The sequence below is a fragment of the Trachurus japonicus genome, chromosome 19 (assembly GCF_045865225.1).
Source record: "Trachurus japonicus isolate A0001 chromosome 19, Traja_1.0".
Lineage (NCBI taxonomy): Eukaryota > Metazoa > Chordata > Actinopteri > Carangiformes > Carangidae > Trachurus > Trachurus japonicus.
The window spans coordinates 10,792,860-10,812,637 of NC_140925.1; the positions used below are offsets into that span (position 1 = coordinate 10,792,860).

The window sequence follows — 19,778 nt, forward strand, 5'->3', positions numbered from 1 at the left end:
TTTCTTTGTTGAATTTGGTAAACAACACTCTTTGAACCAGATATTATATAAGACAGGGTATGGGGGATATGTGTGTAATTTGGAATAGTTCTTCACAGATTCAGTCATGCAAAGATTTCATTTGTTCAGCTGGAGCTTCAGCACAAACAAAATAACCAGCGACAGAAATGCAAACTCTTAAGTCGTCTCTGTGAGCTTCGGTTCTCCCCAAAGTGCTGTCATATTGTGCTGCCATATGAACGGATTTGAAAACAGCTACACAGTCTTTCTCTACATAAACCCCACAAATTGGCCTGATGTAGCAACATTACCCTGAAGGCACAACGTGATCTTCTGCAAACACGATGATGCCTGTGGTACATTAGTAACGCTGACATGTCTGCAGGAGGAGACTCTTTATTCCCAGAGTCACCACTTTATTAGTGTACCTGGTTCAACTACTGCCATCAAATACTACAGCCCTGTAGTAAATCCTGCTTTTATAAAGTATGTAATGTTCTGATGCGAGGCTGCACTTTCTGGAGTTGTGAGATTATATAAAAAGGTGTTTCTAATATTACCAAGTGTGTTTCAATGCGATATACAACACAGCACAGCCCCTCGCCTGCAAAATGACCCCAGTAATGGATCAATACGCTGGCTGGACTCAAATGTGCTTTATTAATGCAGAGCTGTTGCATAGGATTACTTTGGCTGTATACCTTATGCATTATCGGCCATCTCATTATCTGATAATCGATGCCTGTTTATTTAAAACAGAGAGGAATAGTGCTTAACTGGTACCCATTTTACTCCCCAGAGTTTAGCAGATATAATATATGGCTATTTGGCGCCATTATTTATTATAGATCGATATTTTATGACCTCATTAAGTCTACAGTGTTTCATGAGTATGGGTGCCTCTTCACTTATCTAATAAACCATAAAACATCAGTGCAGATTACTGGAGCCTGTCCTCCTGGGAAGAAAGAGTCTGTAGATGATCAGCGGAAGCAGCCCATCACGACTGATGGTTGAGTTAATTGTGAGGCTATAGTGGTCGCCGTGGTAATTATGAGGGGAGCAAAGGAGGAAGTTAGGTGACAGAACCTTAACCACATGATAAACACCCTCTAACATTATGGAGGTACTTATTTTAACTCAAACATGATTGTTTATAACCTAACCAATCTGAAACAACTGGTATGTCTACTGCTGGTGCACTTAGCTACCTATTATATCTACTGTAAACACACACCTTACTTTTAGCCATGTATTCTTTATTTCTCTGTATAATTAAGCTAGCTCTCAACTTAATTTTTTTTTAGCTTAAACGCTTATACATTTAAACATTTTTGTATGACTTTTAGCCATAGCCTATAGGCTACTTTAGCCATATCAACTTTATCTCTGGCTATAGCTCCCAACTTTACAAAGTATTTTCTCTTACGTTTAGATATCTATTTGAACCATTCACTGTTCTTAAATATTCACTCTTTATCATTAATTTTTAGTTAATTTGTGCGTCTATCTACTTTTTGTTTATCCCTTACTTTCATCTACTTAAACCCTATTCATTTGCTATAACTATAGTTTTTTCCCAATACTTTATTTAAATTATACATTTTTACCAGCATATTAATGCTATCAAATTTCACCATCAGGTTAGGCTAATGGCGACTTCTCCAAGGTTACCAACTTCTTGCGCCAAAAGCAAATGCTTTAGGTTCGCATGTAGGTTCTCAAATTGCTCTCTGAACCTACATTAAACAGGTCTTTGAGGGTTTTAGTGACGTTCACCTCACCCCCAACCCTCTTTAGGCCTAATGGATAAAATCTCGCAGACGGTACCCAAAGCTGGCAACATGGACTTCTGTGCTTGCCTGCTAGCAGCCTCATATGGTATTACATGTTATAGCTGACTCAACAGGAAAAAAATATTTTTCTTATTCAAATTGTGAATTGTATTTAAATTAATTAAGCTACTCCATAATAATTCAATACTTCCTCAAGCAACTACATAAGTACCTCCTTCTGTAAAGATCTGGAATAAACCACCACTGTGCCATCATAAAAATGTGCCCCAGATAAAGGCCAGGAGCAGGTCAGGCCAGTACTAAAGGGAATGTAAGCAAGTCAGGATAATTGAGACTTGGAGCACTCTCCTTAACCTCATGGCTTCCCCCCTTGAATCCTCCCTGATTCTCCGGATAAGAGAAAAGAAAAGAAAGACAATAAATCCACGGTCAGCGTTGCTCCGGGCAACACTCGCCTAGAATTGCTAAAGTCTGGCAGAGCTAGTGTGGCAGTCAATGTTGAGTGCAGGTGGGGCCAAGCAGCAGGGGCTATTTTCCTGATTAGCACAACATGAATAGAGCCTCATTAACAGAGCCCCTGCAAGTAAACCTCCCACTCCGCCGGTTTTTTACATAACCCTGAGGGAGAGTCTTGAAGTAAAGGGAAGAGGAGATGCAGCAAAGGCAGAGAGAGCATGAATAAAATCATCAGTTTGTAGAGAGACAGGAAGTGACAGATAAAGACAGACCAAAAGAGACGGTCTGACAGTGCAGCAAGCTGTATACTATAACTATACTTTATATAGACAGACATGGAGATGGACGGTTCCCAACAAATAAGATGACACAAAAGCAGAAAGCAGCACAATGGGACAAGCATAGTAAGACAAAAAGATAACCTTGCCTTTACCCCATGTGCCCAGATTAAATACTAACTCATTGATGATGACGCAAATACTTTTTTTAGTTCTCCACCAAAAAGCTTCACCTACAAAAGAAGATATAGCACAGGACTTATCTCCTCTTTTATCTCTGATCAGATCTCTTGTAACGCCACAGTAACACAGAAAAGTATCGGTTAAAAAAAAAAAAAGTAGCCTGCAGAAACAACGACTTCTTTGAACTCTTGCAAATATTTTAAGAGTAGAATCTAATTTGAAAAAGAAAAAAAAGGGGAACTGGGAGGACAGAGAGGCATGTGTAAAGAGAGAGAATATCTGTCTTTTTCTATCCCTCCTTCACTCCATCAGTCCACCCATTCCCCTTTGTGCTGCTCCTTGAAATATCTTTGGTCTAATTCAAAGAGAGAGAATATCATAGATTCGAGCTGGCATGCACTGAGCAAAAGTCCAAACTGTCATGTTGATAAATGACGAAGTAGATAAAAGACAGTGAAGGGAATTTTTAAAAAAGGAACCTTGAGCCTGCAGCAGAAAAAGGCCTCAGGCTACTTTAAATAGACTCGGACATGTTTGAATATTCGAGGTTTTGCCTCAAAAATGGCAGCAATGACTTGCGTGAGATGACAAATATAGACAGATGAATTTATATCTTTACCCTGCCCTCTTTAAGTCTCAGCGAGGGCCACCTCAAAAATCCTCTTAATATGGAGAGGGCCTATAATATGAACCAGAAAATAGCTCCTCTCTGAATTTTTCATGTGCGTATCTCTTGTTTTCAGAGCTACAAAATGACCAAAATAACCATTTCAAGGCCTTAGAAGCACTTAAACACAAAGTTATAAATTTGCAGTGACTAAAAATAGATGACCTCAAAAAAAAAAAAAAAAAAAAAAAGTGAACGAGGGCTTCAAAACACCACTGCTGGTACATTTTTATTGCCTCTGAAGTAGTGGAAACACTGATATAATGTAAAAAGAGCTGCTTATCTTTGCCCCTTTACTTGTGTGAGCCATTTCTCCTTTCTGATTGGCAACAGATACCAATAAATAAATAATAAATGTCATGGAATAGACTAACCGTACCCTTTCTGCACTTTTAGATACGATGTGCCTTAGTGGTTCTGATATCATTGGACAGTCTCAGTTTGGCCACTAGCTACCAGTTCATCATTTAGTCTCTGTGCCTTTGACAGCCAGGCGCTATCTTTTTGAGCTATCCATCCTTTCTATTCTTGTTTACACAAGAATACCTTGAAATTTGGCACAAACATTCATTAGGACCCACTTGATTAGATTTAAGTTGTCAAAGGTCAACTGTCAAGGTCACGCTAACCTCATAAAGCCCAGTTTTGACCTCTTGTATATGTTATATCTCAACACCATCTTGAAGGCACAAACATTTATTTGGACTCAACAATGACATGATTTGAATTTGGAGGAAAAATGTCAAAGTCACTGTGACCTCACAAAATCCAGTTTTTGGCCTTTTGAATGTGATATCTCAACATATCTCAAGACAACAATCAGAGGTGAAGGTCCCTGTGACCTCAAGGATAATTCATACACTTATAATAAAATAAATGTATATACAAAAATGGTCAGGAAGGAAACATGCATGCAACCTTTGTGGTTTGTGTAATTCTAGTTTTAGATTGATTTCAAGAATGTAAATGCATTTGTTTGCTTTCCAGAGGAGCTGAAAAAGCTGAACTTTGTTGTTGACACTTTAGGTCCAGTTGTCCTCAGTTGAACTCATCTTGGACAACAATGTCCTGGATGACTGAGATGCTTAACAGTGGGATGTTTTCTGTTTGCAGAAATGCTTGCTTCAAATGGCCCTGGGGATCAATAAAGTTTTTCAAATAGAAAATGAACTAAAATGAACTGAGTAACTGACCATAGCTCTGTTAATGTTTAGATGATGGACAGTAACATTAACTTTTTTCCAGGATATTAAGACTTCCAAGAAACCTAGAGGAGTGGATGTAATTTTCTAAACTGTCACAATGATTGAAATGGATCCAACTGTCACAGTCATATGATAAACTGTAAACCAGTTATAACACAGTCAAACGAGTTGCGTTGTGACTGTGCAGATGTCTTCCACATGAGCAGCCTGATCTGTTACGGTAGTATAATTACACAGTTAATGTGCAACACCGTGGGCAGGGCTGCACAACCACAGCAGAGTGACATCTGCTCTGGCTTCACCGCTGTTAATTAGGATGGACATCAGGGCGGATCAGCTCCGGCCACTGTCAAACATAATTAGACGGCAGGATGGCAAGACTATAGGCAGAAACATTAAGGAAGTGAAGGGGGGTGGGGAAGGGGAAGGGGTTGTTGCAAAAATAAAAAGAAGGGAAAGGAATAGAAGCGAGGAGAAAAGAAAGGGTTAAAAAGATCTGGACTGATGAGATGTTTAGTCCATGTCCAATGCAAAGTCTGCTGGGTAATCACATCCATTCTCTGGTATGTCCAGTAGAGTGACATAATCACAGCTGGGAATCAGATGAAGGAGAGTTGATTTCCCGCAGGAAACTCCGTCTCATTCATGTCACAAGTCTTAACAATCGATCAAGTACGGCCACGTAAACGCTTCAGTATCTCCAGGTTACATGTCGCCTCAATGGGATTGTGAACGAGAGGTAAGAAAAGTTTTGAGATGAACGAACATGACGCACTGTATTTTCTTTTTACAGTATCTGACATGACAGCCAAGACCAGACAGATGGCTCTGATTCTGTTTGGAGGTTGCCTGGAGACCGACAAGCTGAGGCGAGACTCAGCACAGCGGTGTTGATACTTGTCATAGGAACAATGCCCCATTTTTTGCACTTATAGAATCACAGAGCTACGTATGTTTTTAATAAGAGAGAGAGGTGGGGGAACCCTGCTGCATTTACAAAATATGTTTTCATGCATGTTTATGAAAGTTTTTTTTAACCTAATTTCCAGAAATCTGCATGGTGAAATAAAATGCAAATGAATGTGTTTCCATCCACTACTGTTACCATAGGGATCGTGTGCATTGAAAAGTAACAGCTGGGCGCCATGAAACCACTGCAGAGGAACAGGACACAATGAAATGATGTAATTAAAAGAGTGCCAATGAAACCTCAGACCAACGAGAACAGGAAACATGTTTGCTGTATGTATAAATCTGCAGAGGGAAAGCAAAAGCGAGCTGCGCGTTAGCGATGGAGTCGTTTATACAGATCTGTGGTTTATGAATCATTTTTCAAATAGGTTTAAGGTCTCATTGGCCACGGACAATCAATTCCAGGAGCTTCAAGCTGCAGCAGTAACTTGAGCCAATCTGTCGCCACAAAATGCATTAAAACCTGGTGAATATACTGCACCACAATTTCACCTTTTTTGATTTTTTCCCCCATTCCAATTGTGATTTAGCAACACATAACTTTAACACAGTGCTGCCATTTAGCAACCGCTGAATGGATGTGCGCGAACCAAGCTAAGTGTTTTATGATTAGTGCTTCAGTGCTGTTTTTCCAAGGAGTGATTCCAAGGTAATTCAACATACACAACGTTCGTCATCATCTTGAATGTTCCCTTTTTTAAATCAGAGGCTTGAGGCTTCTCTGTGGGTCTTTTTTCTACCATCTGCATTCAGCAGATACAGACAGTGACGGCAAAATCTGACAAAGAAGGAGAAAAAAAATAACGACAAGATGCATGATTTACTCAGCTGTGCTCAGCTTTTACTTATTATGTTTTTTCTTACTTTGCCACGTTACTACAATGTGTTTCCATTGAAAAATGAACCTTGTCTGGAATGATGTACAATAATGGTTGAAGCTTAATCTAATATTACTCAGTGGTTGATAAACATGACTGTCACATGGCAAAGAGAAGTAACCACTCTTCTGGTAGCAAATTGAATTAGCTCCTCTATGGATGGCGCATATCTCACTGACTGATTTAATAGCTTCTATCTAGTGATGTAAGTGCTGACTGTGTTGCAGCTGTCGATGTGCTTTAGGAACTTTATTACTGACTGTAAGTGAATTTTTGCCCCCTATAATTTGAGGTTTATAATAGTTAATGTTGCCGTTTGTCAGCAGCAGCTTAGAGGGCTGATTTGCAAGTCTGAGACAGAAAATGACAAGTTGGATATATGAAAAAAAGAAAAGAAAAGGGAAAATCAAGGCTGTATATGTACAAGCTACAGGCTATAATACTGATATCATTAATCTTTATTGCAGCTAAACATAATTTCACTTCACATGAGGGGAGATTTCAGTTTAGTACAGACAGAGTGAGATGATGCGATCCAGCAGCCTGCAGCCAAAATACTGTTCCTCCACTTTTAAATCCGAGAGAAAACACAGGGTCAGATATCATCTAAAAAAAATTTCAAGGGAATGGCTTCTCCTCTAAAATAGTCTCATTTAAATTATTTAAGTGGTTTATAAAACAAATTCCATTTCTTCCTGCATAAGACATGATAATTGAGCCTGAAATTCATTATACATTAGTATTTTTTCGTCTCATAACACAAAATCTGTGCTAATGGGACTAATGTAAAAATTAATTCTACTCACCATTAATAACCTGTAACCTGCTTTCCATCATTGCATTAGGTGGCATTATGCATTCAGCGATGTAAACAGTTTTTTTTTAACCAAAAATAAATAGGCTACGCTTGATAAACTTTATAGAATGCTGGCTCAGGCGAGCATTAAGCTGGGGGGAAATGTTATTTACAAGCATGAAAAACCCATTATTATTTCTAAGCTGCACTTTGTGTCAGGACCTGTATAATATTCCTGTCATATTCTTATCAGGACTGAGAAGGTAAGCGACACGGTCGGTATATGGACATTTTCACAGCTTTTGTGCTTTCTCCAAATGATTACAATGCCTATAATATTTCATAAATTCTTATAAATGTTGTTTTTTTCCACTAATACAGGCTTACATGATTCAGGTGCATCCTCTATAGTCTAGGAGACATTCAAAGCATCAAGGTGAAGAGACTTCTTTACCAGTCTGTGGTAACGCACAATTACACTGCATACTTTCAGGAGACAGTTCACATCACACCCACATCAGCAAAAGCATCTCCCACAATCGTGGCACAGAATTTGGGTGCAAAGAACGCCAGGAGGATATTTTGTTAACTCCCAGTGTAAACTCAGAGCCATATAATTATGAGTTGATTGTGTCAATACAGCCTGAAAACACAGGCTACAGCTTCCTTGGGAGCTGGAAAAAACAACATGTCCAGACAAATGTTTAAAAATGAGAGTGTTGTCTGCACAAATATAATATAATAAAATATAATATTTTACGTCTGGTTTTTATTCAAAATATAGAGCGGATGAGGTTTATCAGAGAGATGTCACCATCAGGTGAAAGAGACAGATCAACACCTGATCTCATAAAATGAAGGACATACAAAACAGTGACTGTGCCTGTGTGAACCTGAGGTATTTGCAGAATATAGAAGCAGCTTTGGGGTATTTCAAAAGAGGGGCAGACTGACAGGCATGTAGACCAAAGAGAGGGACCCTGAACTCCTGGAGAATACAAATGGGAAAACGGAGACAGGCAGATTTACAGGCATACAGTGGACAAATACACAAAAAGCCTACAGTACACACACACGATGAAGTAATAAGTTATGGATCTCATGTGGGAAAACAAAATGTGAAGAGACAGACAGAGTCTGGGCACTGAAAACATCCTGCCACTTACCACTCTCCATCAGGAATACCAAATGAAAGAGAAATTGCAAACCACATACTGTAGAATGGCAGACATCAACAGAGAGTGTGTCTATGTGTGTATGTGTGTGCACACTGTAATCAGCAGTTTGTCATAACAGCTTGATTCACTCACCATGTGATGAGGCCGGCAGCGACAGCAGACCAGGTGACGCAGCAGGAGTTGGGCTTCTTGCTCTCCTCCTCTTCGTCCTTGCGGCAGCAGCACAGACAGCTCAGGTAAATGGCCAGACAGAGCAGGTTGAGGCCGAGCCCCGCCGCCGCCACGCAGCCCAGGAAGATGAGAGACTGGAGACACATGATACCGCTGAGTCAGAAACACAATGTGGTGTCGGATGACCCAGCTATTTTACCTGGAGTGTAAAATCAACTGAGATTATAACAAACAATACCATTTTTTGCTCATTTTGACTTTGAAAAGGTGTTGCTAATACCATTAAAGGGATAGTTCACCCAAAATTCAAATTTCACTCATTATCTACTCACCCTCATGCCGACTAAGGGCTGGGAGAATTTTCAGAGTCGTCCGTGCCTTCTCGGAGTTACGGGGGGGGGGTGGGGGTCCGCGCAGCAGTATTTGTCCATATAATGGTTGTGAATGGTGCTCACTTTTCTTCTTTCAAAAAGACACACCAAAAAACATCCAAATACCTCCATACTGCTCGTCTGTAATGTCCCTCTTGTATTGAAGCCCCGACATGAGAAATTGTTCCGAAAAAAATTAAATAAGTCTATATTTTAAGCTTGTTTGTAGCGGAAGCTCCCAGTGTCTCAGTTCACTGTTCTTGACCGGCGGAACAATTTCTCATGTCGGGGCTTCAATACAAGAGGGACATTACAGATGAGCAGTATGGAGGTATTTGGATGTTTTTTGGTGTGTCTTTTTGGACGAAGAAAAGTGGTATCCATTCACAACCATTATATGGACAAATACTGCTGCGCAGAGCCCCCCGTAACTCCGAGAAGGGACGGAGGACTCTGAAACTTCTCCCAGCCCTTAGTCAACATGAGGGTGAGTAGATAATGAGTGAAATTTGAATTTTGGGTGAACTATCCCTTTAATGACAGGTATTCATGATGGAGGTGACAGTGATGCAGGGTGCTCTGCTTACACCTGGGCTCTTCCTACAGTGATGTCTTCCATGCAAAAGGCCTTTTCAGTGCATCAAAACAAAAGTTCTCATTATGTAAAATGGCTCGATTGAGTGCGTTATGTTGTCAGCAGCTGCACTATTTCCATCTTCTGTGTACGTGTGTGTCATCGTGGCAAAATGTTTCTCCTCAAGACACCTACTGAGGCAGTTCTAAGTAATTTGGCAAGTGTTGTTTATATGTCTGTCTGAGGACACGTGACATCATTATAGAGATGTAATACAGTCAGATTATGGCCACGCTCCAACCACAGACTACTGAGCAACTCATGCAATAATGACTACAGACCTACATCATGGATACTGCTGGGCGTTGGTGAACGAGGAGCTAATTCTCAAATGTAGTGAAATAGAATCAAAAAGCAGAATGAATTTTAACTAGTTAGTTTAAACAGCACTTGTTTGAAGTACAGTTACATTGAACTACTATGTGTGGAGAGGATTAAAATACAAGAAATAAGTGATACAGTGAAAGGAGTTAAAGATTAAGAGGAGAAAGTGACACTTCACGTGTAATTTAATTTTTTAATTATTCAATAATAAAAGTCTTTTTAAGTATTTGTGTGTTTTAGAGCTGTTTTAATTGACTGACTGTACCTGCAGCTAGCTTAGTTAGTGATAGCAAATGAATAAAGTCAAACATTTAATGGCTTAAGAGCCGGATATCAATCGGTTGGCAAACAAAAAAGAGCAGAAGTAAGAATGAATATCATGCTGCTCACATCAACCAGATGGACAGAAGTCAAAATAAAGGCTATAATGCTCATATTATTGCTGCTCTGTCTGCTGGATGTGTAAACAGATCAATGTTTGATGATATTGTAACTGGACCATATCAAAATATCTGTCTTTATGAACATCCCTTTCTTCTCTACAACATGTCTTCCTGTTTGTAGGATCATTAACAAGAGGACGACGATCTGTGAATCTAAACAAACTGTTTCCAAACCGATGCCAGTCTGTGTGATGACTGTTTTAATGAGACGCATGAAAACTGATGAATGTGTCTGCACCACCAGCCCCAGAAACAAGGCCAGATGCATTCTGGGAGCCTGTTATCCTCCTTTCCAGCGTCCCCAGTCTCCAGCGGGAGAGCAGACACCTCCTAGTACATCTCTGCATCTGCTCCTCTCCCTCTCATTCCTCCTTTAGCCTCCCCCACCCTCACCCTGCCACCACCACCACCACCTCCCCATCCCACCTTCTGCGAGAGATGGAGTGTCGCAACCAAAATAGCAACACGAGCGTCCTAACAGCCTGAAATGAATTCTGCAGCCATTTGTGAGCAGATGGGTTTATTCAAGCTTTCTGTGTTGTTTTTTTTTTCTCTCTCTCCCCCCTTTGCTGTTCCTTTTTAGTTTGTCTGAAATCTTTTTGGTGCTGAGCCATCTGTTCTCATGCTGTGATGTCATGTGTCCCGCAAGTCAAGCGGTGGGATTAAAATCCAGAAATGGAAGAAGCAGCAGGATTATGTCAGCGATGGCTAGGACAGAGCCAGGTAGACTGCAAATTGAAAAATCCTGCACGAAACAGCTGGTTTCATGATCTGAAACGACCCTCGTCCTGTCAACTTTGCTAATAATAAAACCATGATGCCATCATTATGAGGCTTCATTTATTTTGCATTACATCTTTGTTTTTACTATTTGCTCCATTCCCACCCAAAAAAACATAAAAAACAATCTTTCCCACTGTGCTCGCTCCATCTGTTGGGGTGCAGTTGCCCCGTCTTGTCCCATTTCACGGGTACATGCCTCTCATGGAGCCGGCCACACATCTGCCAACAAATGCAAAAAAAAAGAGAAAAGAAACAAAGAGCGGGGTTGAGAGTCAGAAGCTCCAGTCGTTGACCTCTCCGCTCTCTCTCTCTTATTCTCCGGTGTCCCATAAAACAGGTGCGGAAGTTAATGGGAATCTGGCGCCGCGCTTTAAAAGACTGGACTGTAAATGTGTTAATGGGAGTTTTCACAGAGAGATGAATGGGAGCGTGCACTGAGGTGACACCGGGAGACGGAGGAGGAGAGAAGATCTGAGGGCGGGGTGGGGGGGTGGAGGAGGGGGTGTGATGGTGTTTCTTTTTTTTTTTTTTTCCAGTGATGAGAGTTGGCATAAACTGAGTGTAATTGAGGTGAATGCAGTAAATGAGATAGAGATGTGGGGCGCAGGTGGATGATATGAGCAAAGAAGGGGGGAAGGGTGGGAGGGGAGGAGAAAGGCAGGGGGGCTCCCACTGAACGAACAAACACTAAACCCCCCTCCCCAAAAAAAAAAAAAAAACTTGGCCACCCAGCCGTTCCTATCGTCATGGTAACGCGCAGGTTAGCCGGTGCCCTTGCGACGACGGGGAAGGGGAGGACGAGTGAAAGGGCGAATTATCACAGCCTATTTGAATTAAGCAGCATGTGACAGGGCTGCTTAAATTGCCATGCCTCCGTCTTGTGATTCTCCTGCAGCCAGGCGATGCAGAGAAAGGAGGGAATGTGGCGGAGGAGTGGAGGAGTGGAGGGATGGGGCAGCGGGGGGGCAGTGAGGAAAATGGTTAGACATCTGAGGAACCTGGCAGGGAGCTTCACATGGACCATGAGAGGATTAAACTTTGCTTTATGTTATCTTTTAGTATTGAGTTTCACACTACTTGGGTCTCTAAACCCCTTGAAGCCCATTATATAATTTAAAAAATGTATGGAGCTTAAGTTGGAGCTCAAAAACTCAAAAACACACTTTTCTCTGCTGAAATTTACTCCACAGCTGCTTTTAAAGCGGTTAAGGCCAAAACAACACTCTCCACTTTCTTCCTGTCTTTCACTCCCAACTCTCCACTGTCCTTTTCTTCTCTGTAGTGAGTCCAAAGGAAAAAAGAAAAAAAAAGGCTTCTGAATTATGTAGCATCCATTCACAGGAAGAGCACATACACACTCAGGAACTGTACATTGCACAAAAGACACACAACCCACAAACCCATCGTGCAACCATCACTTCCCAAGTGCTCCAACCTTCCATTAAGTTTAAAAAACACCATTTATCTTTTACCAACCACAGTGTGCACACATTCGCTCTTTGGTGAAATCAAATTGGCAGCTCTGACCACTTCACTGCTACCTAAATGAGCTCTGAGTAGTTTCCCATAAAAGCAGACTCAATATGTTAACACCCTTCTCCTTACTTACTCATTCCTAACTCAACAGGCCAATTGCGCTGTCTCTCTCTCCCTCACTCTCTCTGTTTTGTTTCCTCTCAAAGGCGAAGGTGGGGTGAGCACCAGGCTGCCGGCGGTGGCACAGGAAAGAAAGGAAGGAAGATGTAGCTGAGCGGAGGGGCGATCCCCATGATCCGAGTGGGTGGAGAAAACAAGAGGAAGAGAAAGAGAGACTGACAGGATGATGGAGGGAATATTGTAGGTAATGAAAACATGGAGAGAGCAGGGTGTGGGTGAGATGCACTAAAGGAGATAGATGAAAAAAAGAGGGGAGGTGGTGCCGGTGAAGACAAAAGCTTGTGCACTCATACTTGGCTTTAATGGGCAGACAAAGGCACAGCCACCTCATCCACACAGCTACCTCTCTTACGCACACACACACACACACGCAAACACACACTCTTCATTACTCAGTGTGCGGCCCAGTTTCTCCACTGTAGACGACTTTGCCCCGCGGCGGGGACGTTGCATAATGCGACGACTTCTTCCCAAAAATAGTGAGCGAACCTAAGAACCTCATTCTGTAATGTACTAAAAAAAAAAAAAAAAATGAACACGAGTGTGTGTGACAGGAGAAATCAGCCGTGAGCTCCGCCACACACAGCGGCAAACAGACTAATTTGAGGGATGACACACAAGTGAACTCGGCAAAGTTAAAACGAGAGGAATATTTTTCAATGGAACTTTTGAGCCATTTGTCACAGATACAATCAGGAAGCCCCTGTACTGCCTGAGCTTAAAGGGAATGTTCAACATTTTGGCAAATTGGCCCATTGCCATAATACCTATAGTTTTAGGAGTAGGTTCGTTGCCTTTATTTGTCGATGCGAATACTTTGCACATTCATAAGTCTCTGTGTTTACCTCAAAAACTACTCTGTCTCGTAACGTTCTGTTATTATCTCATAGCGTGAGTTTGGTGAGGGAAACCAAGAAATCCCATTAGCCTCCATAGCATAGCTCTGAGCAGCTCGTGGCTCTGCTCTGCCGCTCTAAAAGTTGCTCCCACCAACAATTAAAGGTAACTAACCTACTGCTATGACTATAGCGATTATGCCAATGGGTCAGTTTGCCAAAAATGTTGAACTATCCCTTTAAATGGAAAGCTGCCAGTTTATGAAGTTTAATCCAGTTCAATCCACTCACGACTGTAATAATGATTATTATAATTATTAACTAATACATTTTGCCTATTAACTGGCTAACCATTTATAAAAACAAATGAATGCCCCCATTGAGACTTTATCTGAGAGGCTGTAGTGCTGTGGAACATTTGGAACTTCAGTTGATCAATTAACCTATTATTTAAGCACTTCATGCAATAAATGCCAATTTTGTGTTGCTTATGTTGTGTTTTCATCCAGTTTATGTTCATCCGTCTGTGGTTGCCACTGTGTGTGTTTGCATATAAACAATAGGGACATGTTCCAACCCCTGTTTTGATGTTGCATCACTGGATTAGCTGCATCTTACTGCTGTATCTGGTCAAGATGGAGCTACAGTGTTTAATATGAAATCAAAGGGAGAAGGGGAGCTACAGCACTGGTGGGCCTACTGAATAAATTAACATTGAAGTCAGATGGAAAAATATTGAAAAATAAAGTAATTTAATTCCAATGTAACTTTCTTTTAGTCTCTTTTTATTTCAATGTATATGTAAATTCAGATCTTATGTGTTCATTGCTCATTCAGTTGACTGCAGTTTGGTTTGCAGAGCTGCAGTGTTGATGTGTCCCGACCGACGTCGATACCAATTGTCGTTCCTTGTGTGTTTGGACAGAATATTGAATGCAGCGTTTTAAAAAGAGTGCATTGCAATTCAACAACGTTGGCAGTAACAATTCTAGCCTTCACATAAGTGTCCAAAGAGCTGAATTTACACCTCTGTGACATCGTGTCTCAACCGCAGTCTCTGGTCTCAACTGAATGCATACAAAGATTACTCAGAGAAGGGGCTGCTGCATTAGATTGAGCTGGGTGTGCGCCTTTGTATACCTCGCCGTCTAGAGGACACTTGTATGTTTTTAAATTGGGGAAGACATAAAGAGAAGAAGAGGCCTGCACACAGAGACACACTCACACCCCAAACACCTATAGGGACAAAGGGAGAAGCATAATGAGGCAGTAATAGCCTGGAGCGGGAATGACCCAGTGGGGATTGGGTGAGTCATTTACACTCCCCCAAGTCCCATCAGAGGTATGATGAAAGCCAAAGGGGGGGATGTCGGCACAGATGGGGCAGTCGGATAATCGGACAATGATGCTCTAATGGCTTGTTACAAATCCTTCTGGAAAATATAACAAACACACAGACATGTTTCAAGATTATATTTTTTAGATAAGTGGCCACAACAGAAAAGATCTATCGATTCATGAAATGAGACGATATGAAAAAGCTGAGAAAAAATAAACCTCTGAATGCACTCAAGACTGCAAGGATGCAAAAATCAATACTGAGAAGAATCCGTGCAAGTCCGAGAACAACTTTGTGGGTCCTTCTTCTTCTTCTTTCTTACTGCAAGACAGGTATTGTGAGATGTAAAAATCCATATTTAAGGCTCCACAGTCTGACAACTTCAACTGCACACCATGAGAACGACTCCAAGCAGCGATTTCTTGCATTAAATCCAAATGTTGAGAATCCATGAAAAAGGAATGACATGTTTTTCTGACCTGTGGGTGTGTGTGTATGTATATAAATATATAGCTTTACTGAAGCGCAATGAAAAGACACAGAGGGGATGGAGGATGTGCTGTACGTCAAGACGGATGCAAATTCACAGCAGTGCAAAGTGTTTCGTGCCTTATGCTGAGCGCCCATTAAAAATAAATTTTTAATATGCAAGTAGTGACCATAATTAATATATAGGGATGGAAAGCGCCTCCATCTGTTACGCTACATCTGCTAAGCAGGACTAAGTCGTGTAACAGTGGAATTCCAGAGGCTGGGAGCGCAGCTAAATGCACGCTAAGCGATGTGAAGTGTCTTCCGCTGCTCCACAGCAGGTGGCGGACAGCTGTGTGTAGGTGGAGAGGGTCTCCAGGCACAGTGTGCAGTGTGCGTCAATGTACAGAATGTATGTGTGTGTATGTGTATATGTATCAGAGTGTGGACAGTGACGTTCCTTTAACATGATAGAGGTTAAACGGCTGTCAGGTCAGCTTGTGAAAGAAACAAAAAAGGACATTCCAACGTAAATGTCAAGGCCTGGTGAGCAGCAGGGACTTTCTACTCCTTCAGCAGAAGGTTTTATCTTTTATCCAAGCTCCAAAGACGTTCTACACAATAAATAGGGTACATAAACACGTGTCTAAATCGACAATTCACCAATTTTCTACTCACCGTCATGCCAAGGAAGGGTTTGGAGAACTTTCGGAGTCATCAAAACGCATTTGGAGTTCCAGGGGGGGTCCGGTTGACAATGGATTTTCATATAATGGTGGCAGAGAGTGCTCACTTTTGAATGCACGAGATTTGCTGAGAGATGTTCTTTTGTGTTTACTTCATACACCCAATGGTTTACAATGATGAATGAACATCTCGCAGCAAATCTCTCGCATGCGCACAAACATCAACAGAGCCACTGGGAGCTACTGCTACAACAAGGCTAAAAACAGAGATCAAATGGATGGATGATTCAAAAGTGAGCACTATCCGTTGCCAGCAGCCGGACCCCCCCCTGGAACTCCAAAAGCATTTTGATTACTCTGAAAGTTTTCCAAACCCTTCCTTGGCATGACGGTGAGTAGAAAATTGGTGAATTATCAATTTTGGGTGAAGTATCCCTTTAAAAGCTCAATCGTCAATCTTTAAGGGACAGACAGTAAATGTAGCTTTTAGATCAAAGAGTGTGAGCTGATGAGCAACAGTGAGGTAGATGAGGTTCATATATGCAAGAGCGTGACCATGCAGTGCTCTTTGAAAATCTTTAACTGGATCCTATATATAACAGGGTGAAGGGATGTGAGTATGGGGGTAATATAGGATATGCTCTGATGACCTAATGAGCATAGTCCTGCAGATGATCAAAAGCAGACATGCACCTTTAAGGGGGTTGAACGAGGGCTGCTCAGCGCCCAGAGGAGCCCATGCAGGCTACACCCCCACCCCCCTCACCAGGGATCAGTGGAGCAGTCCGACTCACTGCCTTCCTCCATGCTGCTGCTGCCCGTTTCACTGACACTCAGGTGAAGGCCCCGGGGACCAGGGATCTGTTGAGCAGAGTGCACTCGGCTGGGCCTGGCCGTGTTCACAGCTGGGACGCCATTAAGTCCAAGCAAAGTGACTCATGGGATAAGGATGAGAGGAAGAGGGAAAGCGAAGACGGGAAGAAGCGACTTCATCGCTAAAAGGTCCTTTAAATCTGTCATGCTGCGCTGCCTTGTTGCCCTCAGCGTTTTGCCATGACAAACTGAGGGTCTCTGGGCTCTGTGCAGTGTAGTGCTCATTTGATTATCTCTTTGGCTTTTTGGCAAAGAGAAATGTTTATTCCAATAGTTCTGCAAAGCCCTCATGAATCTCTTTGAAGCATCTGCTTCTCTGCGCAGGCCACTGCTTACAGGACATCTTTGGAGTGCAGCGAGGTGTGTTATCTCCTCGTTTCCTTGACACCCTCTCTGAACCCGAGGCCTAAACCCTTCCCTCGGGGGAGTCAGGGGTCATGATTTTTATGCTACACCCCCGTCAACAAAGCCAACCCACCCTCCCCCTCCCCCAGCCCATCCCCAGCCTCCACTGAGGAGCAGACTTTCATTGTTGTTTCCGCTGGAGGGGAATGTGGCTGCGTGAATCCACTTGTCCCACTTCATACAGCTCTGGCTATAGTTCGCACACATATTTGATGGGATCCGCTGAAGAGTCTCATTGTGCTGCTGATTGCCAAATACAATGATGAAACCAAGAAGAACAGAAGAACACCATCAACACCCTCTCCAGCACCAAAGATGATCAGTCACCACTGTCATTTTCTATTTCATTATTGTCAGATCAACATGAAGTATGGACATTCTGTCTTATTAGCACAGACCACGGTCAGCCAATCAGGTGATGCTAATCACCAAGCTCCAAGCACTGTGGAGACAGATTGAGGTTAATGACCTTCTGGAGAACCAGAGGGGACACAGTGAGTGCATCTTTGTGTTTATGTGACGCAAACGAGGAATAATAATAAAAAAAAACAAAAAAAAAAACAAGGATGTCATGACTGTTACAGAGGCTAAGCAGAGGTGAATCACTGTTTTACAAAAAGGATTACACAACCCTTCAGTAGAAACAAGAAGAGGCTGAGGTAGGGCAAACAGCATGGAAATCAGGAGCGACACATTTAAGATTGATTTTCCTTGAGGAGGAGGCAATAGGAGTTGGTTAAAATCACCAATGCAATCAGAGTGGCTGTGATAGCTCAACAGATAATGGATTTTCAGCCTATGGGCTTTTTCCATCACACAAAGCAAACACAGCAAACACAGCGGCACTGTATATGCATTTAGCTGTGAAATCAGCTGCAATCAGGAAGACTCGCTGTAAACAGCATTATGTGGAGAATGCAATCAAATACATGAAACCATAAAATTAGAAATATTAACAAATGAAAGAGTGAAATTAGGAAATAATAACTGCACTTTCGAAAACAATAACTGCAATCAATCAATGTAAAAGCGTCACTTCGAGGGTATTATAGGAAAATACATGTTCTTCAGACTTCTTATAAATTCTTGCATTTCTTCCACACATGAATGGATCTGACACAGTTTGAATTGTTGTAGGGGGGGTCGAACATCAATGAGCAAGGACGGTAAGGTGAAGGAAGTGCTGATGAATGAGAGAGAGAGAGAGAGAAAAGAAACAGCAGCACAGGGAAAACAAAGACAACGGGGAAAAAAAGGAAAGAGCTGGAGGAGGAGACTGTTGGGGAGCATTCGGGTGGAACATTGTTCCCAGAGAATCTCGGTAAGAAAAGCCAGCGAAGCAGAAAGATTGGGTGTGTTAAGAGTGTGTGTGTTTGCCCCTGTAATTGAATAGTATGTCTGTGGCTTGTTCATTTGTCTCCTATCAATTCTAGGCCACGGTAATAGCAGGATAAAAGCTTTCAATAGAAACTTTTCTGAGCTGGACATTAAAGTGATCAGCGGAGAGATGGGAGAAGAGGATGTTTGTCTCCTGTGCTGCAGGATAGACAAATGTTCTTTTATCATCTGTAATTATGCACAGGAAGTGTGTAAGCTATTGAGATATTTGCATTAATTAAAGTAATAAAATTTATTCATTTCATATTAGCATCCGCTTATTACAAAGTAGCGGTTCTGTAAAGTGGAGGGAGCTGAAGTTTCAAAAGCTTTTACCCTCAACAGTACACAACATGGTGGATGATGCACTGATCACAACAGAGATAAGAAGATGTGCAGAAATGTTTAATGTTCATTAAAAACCATGGGAAAAAGTAGCCTAGATCTGAAGCTGTAGCTAGTTAGCTTAGCTTAGCCTAACGCCTCAAAGGGATAGTTCAACATTTTGGAAAACTGGCCTATTGCCATAATCCCTATAGATTTAGGAGTAGGTTCGTTACCTTTAATTGTCGGTGCAAGCTATTTTTAGAACGGCTGAGCCGAGCCACAAGCTGCTCAGAGCTCATCAAAAACACAATCCAACAACTCAAAAATGCTCTTGTGGACAAGTTGTGACCTGCACATTCACCATGCTATGAGATAATAACAGAACATTACGAGACAGATTTGTTTTCGAGGCAAATGCAGAGACTGCTTGCCGAAAAACTGCCCCCGACGGGAATGCGCATCAGCGGTTTTGCATGAACTTCCCTGAAAACAACTCAGTCTCATAGAGTTACGTTATTATCTCATAGCGTGGTGAATGTGCAGGTCACAACTTGTCCACAAGAGCGTTTTGGAGTTGTTGGATTGTGTATTTGATGAGTTTGATGAGGGAAACCAAGAAATCCCATTAGCCTCCGTAGCGTAGCTCTGAGCAGCTCGCGGCTCTGCTCCGCCG

At 41.9% G+C, this 19,778-nt stretch overlaps 1 protein-coding gene across 2 annotated transcripts in view; it reads right to left on the reverse strand.

The window, feature by feature from the left end:
- ttyh2 (tweety family member 2) overlaps window positions 1-19,778 on the reverse strand; it is a 63,409-nt gene that overhangs the window by 38,466 nt on the left and 5,165 nt on the right. For both annotated transcript variants that reach the window (XM_085761770.1, XM_085761769.1), the window contains exon 2: window positions 8,542-8,714. In XM_085761770.1, the coding sequence (XP_085617896.1) occupies window positions 8,542-8,714 (173 nt within the window). The remainder of the gene's footprint in view (window positions 1-8,541; window positions 8,715-19,778) is intronic.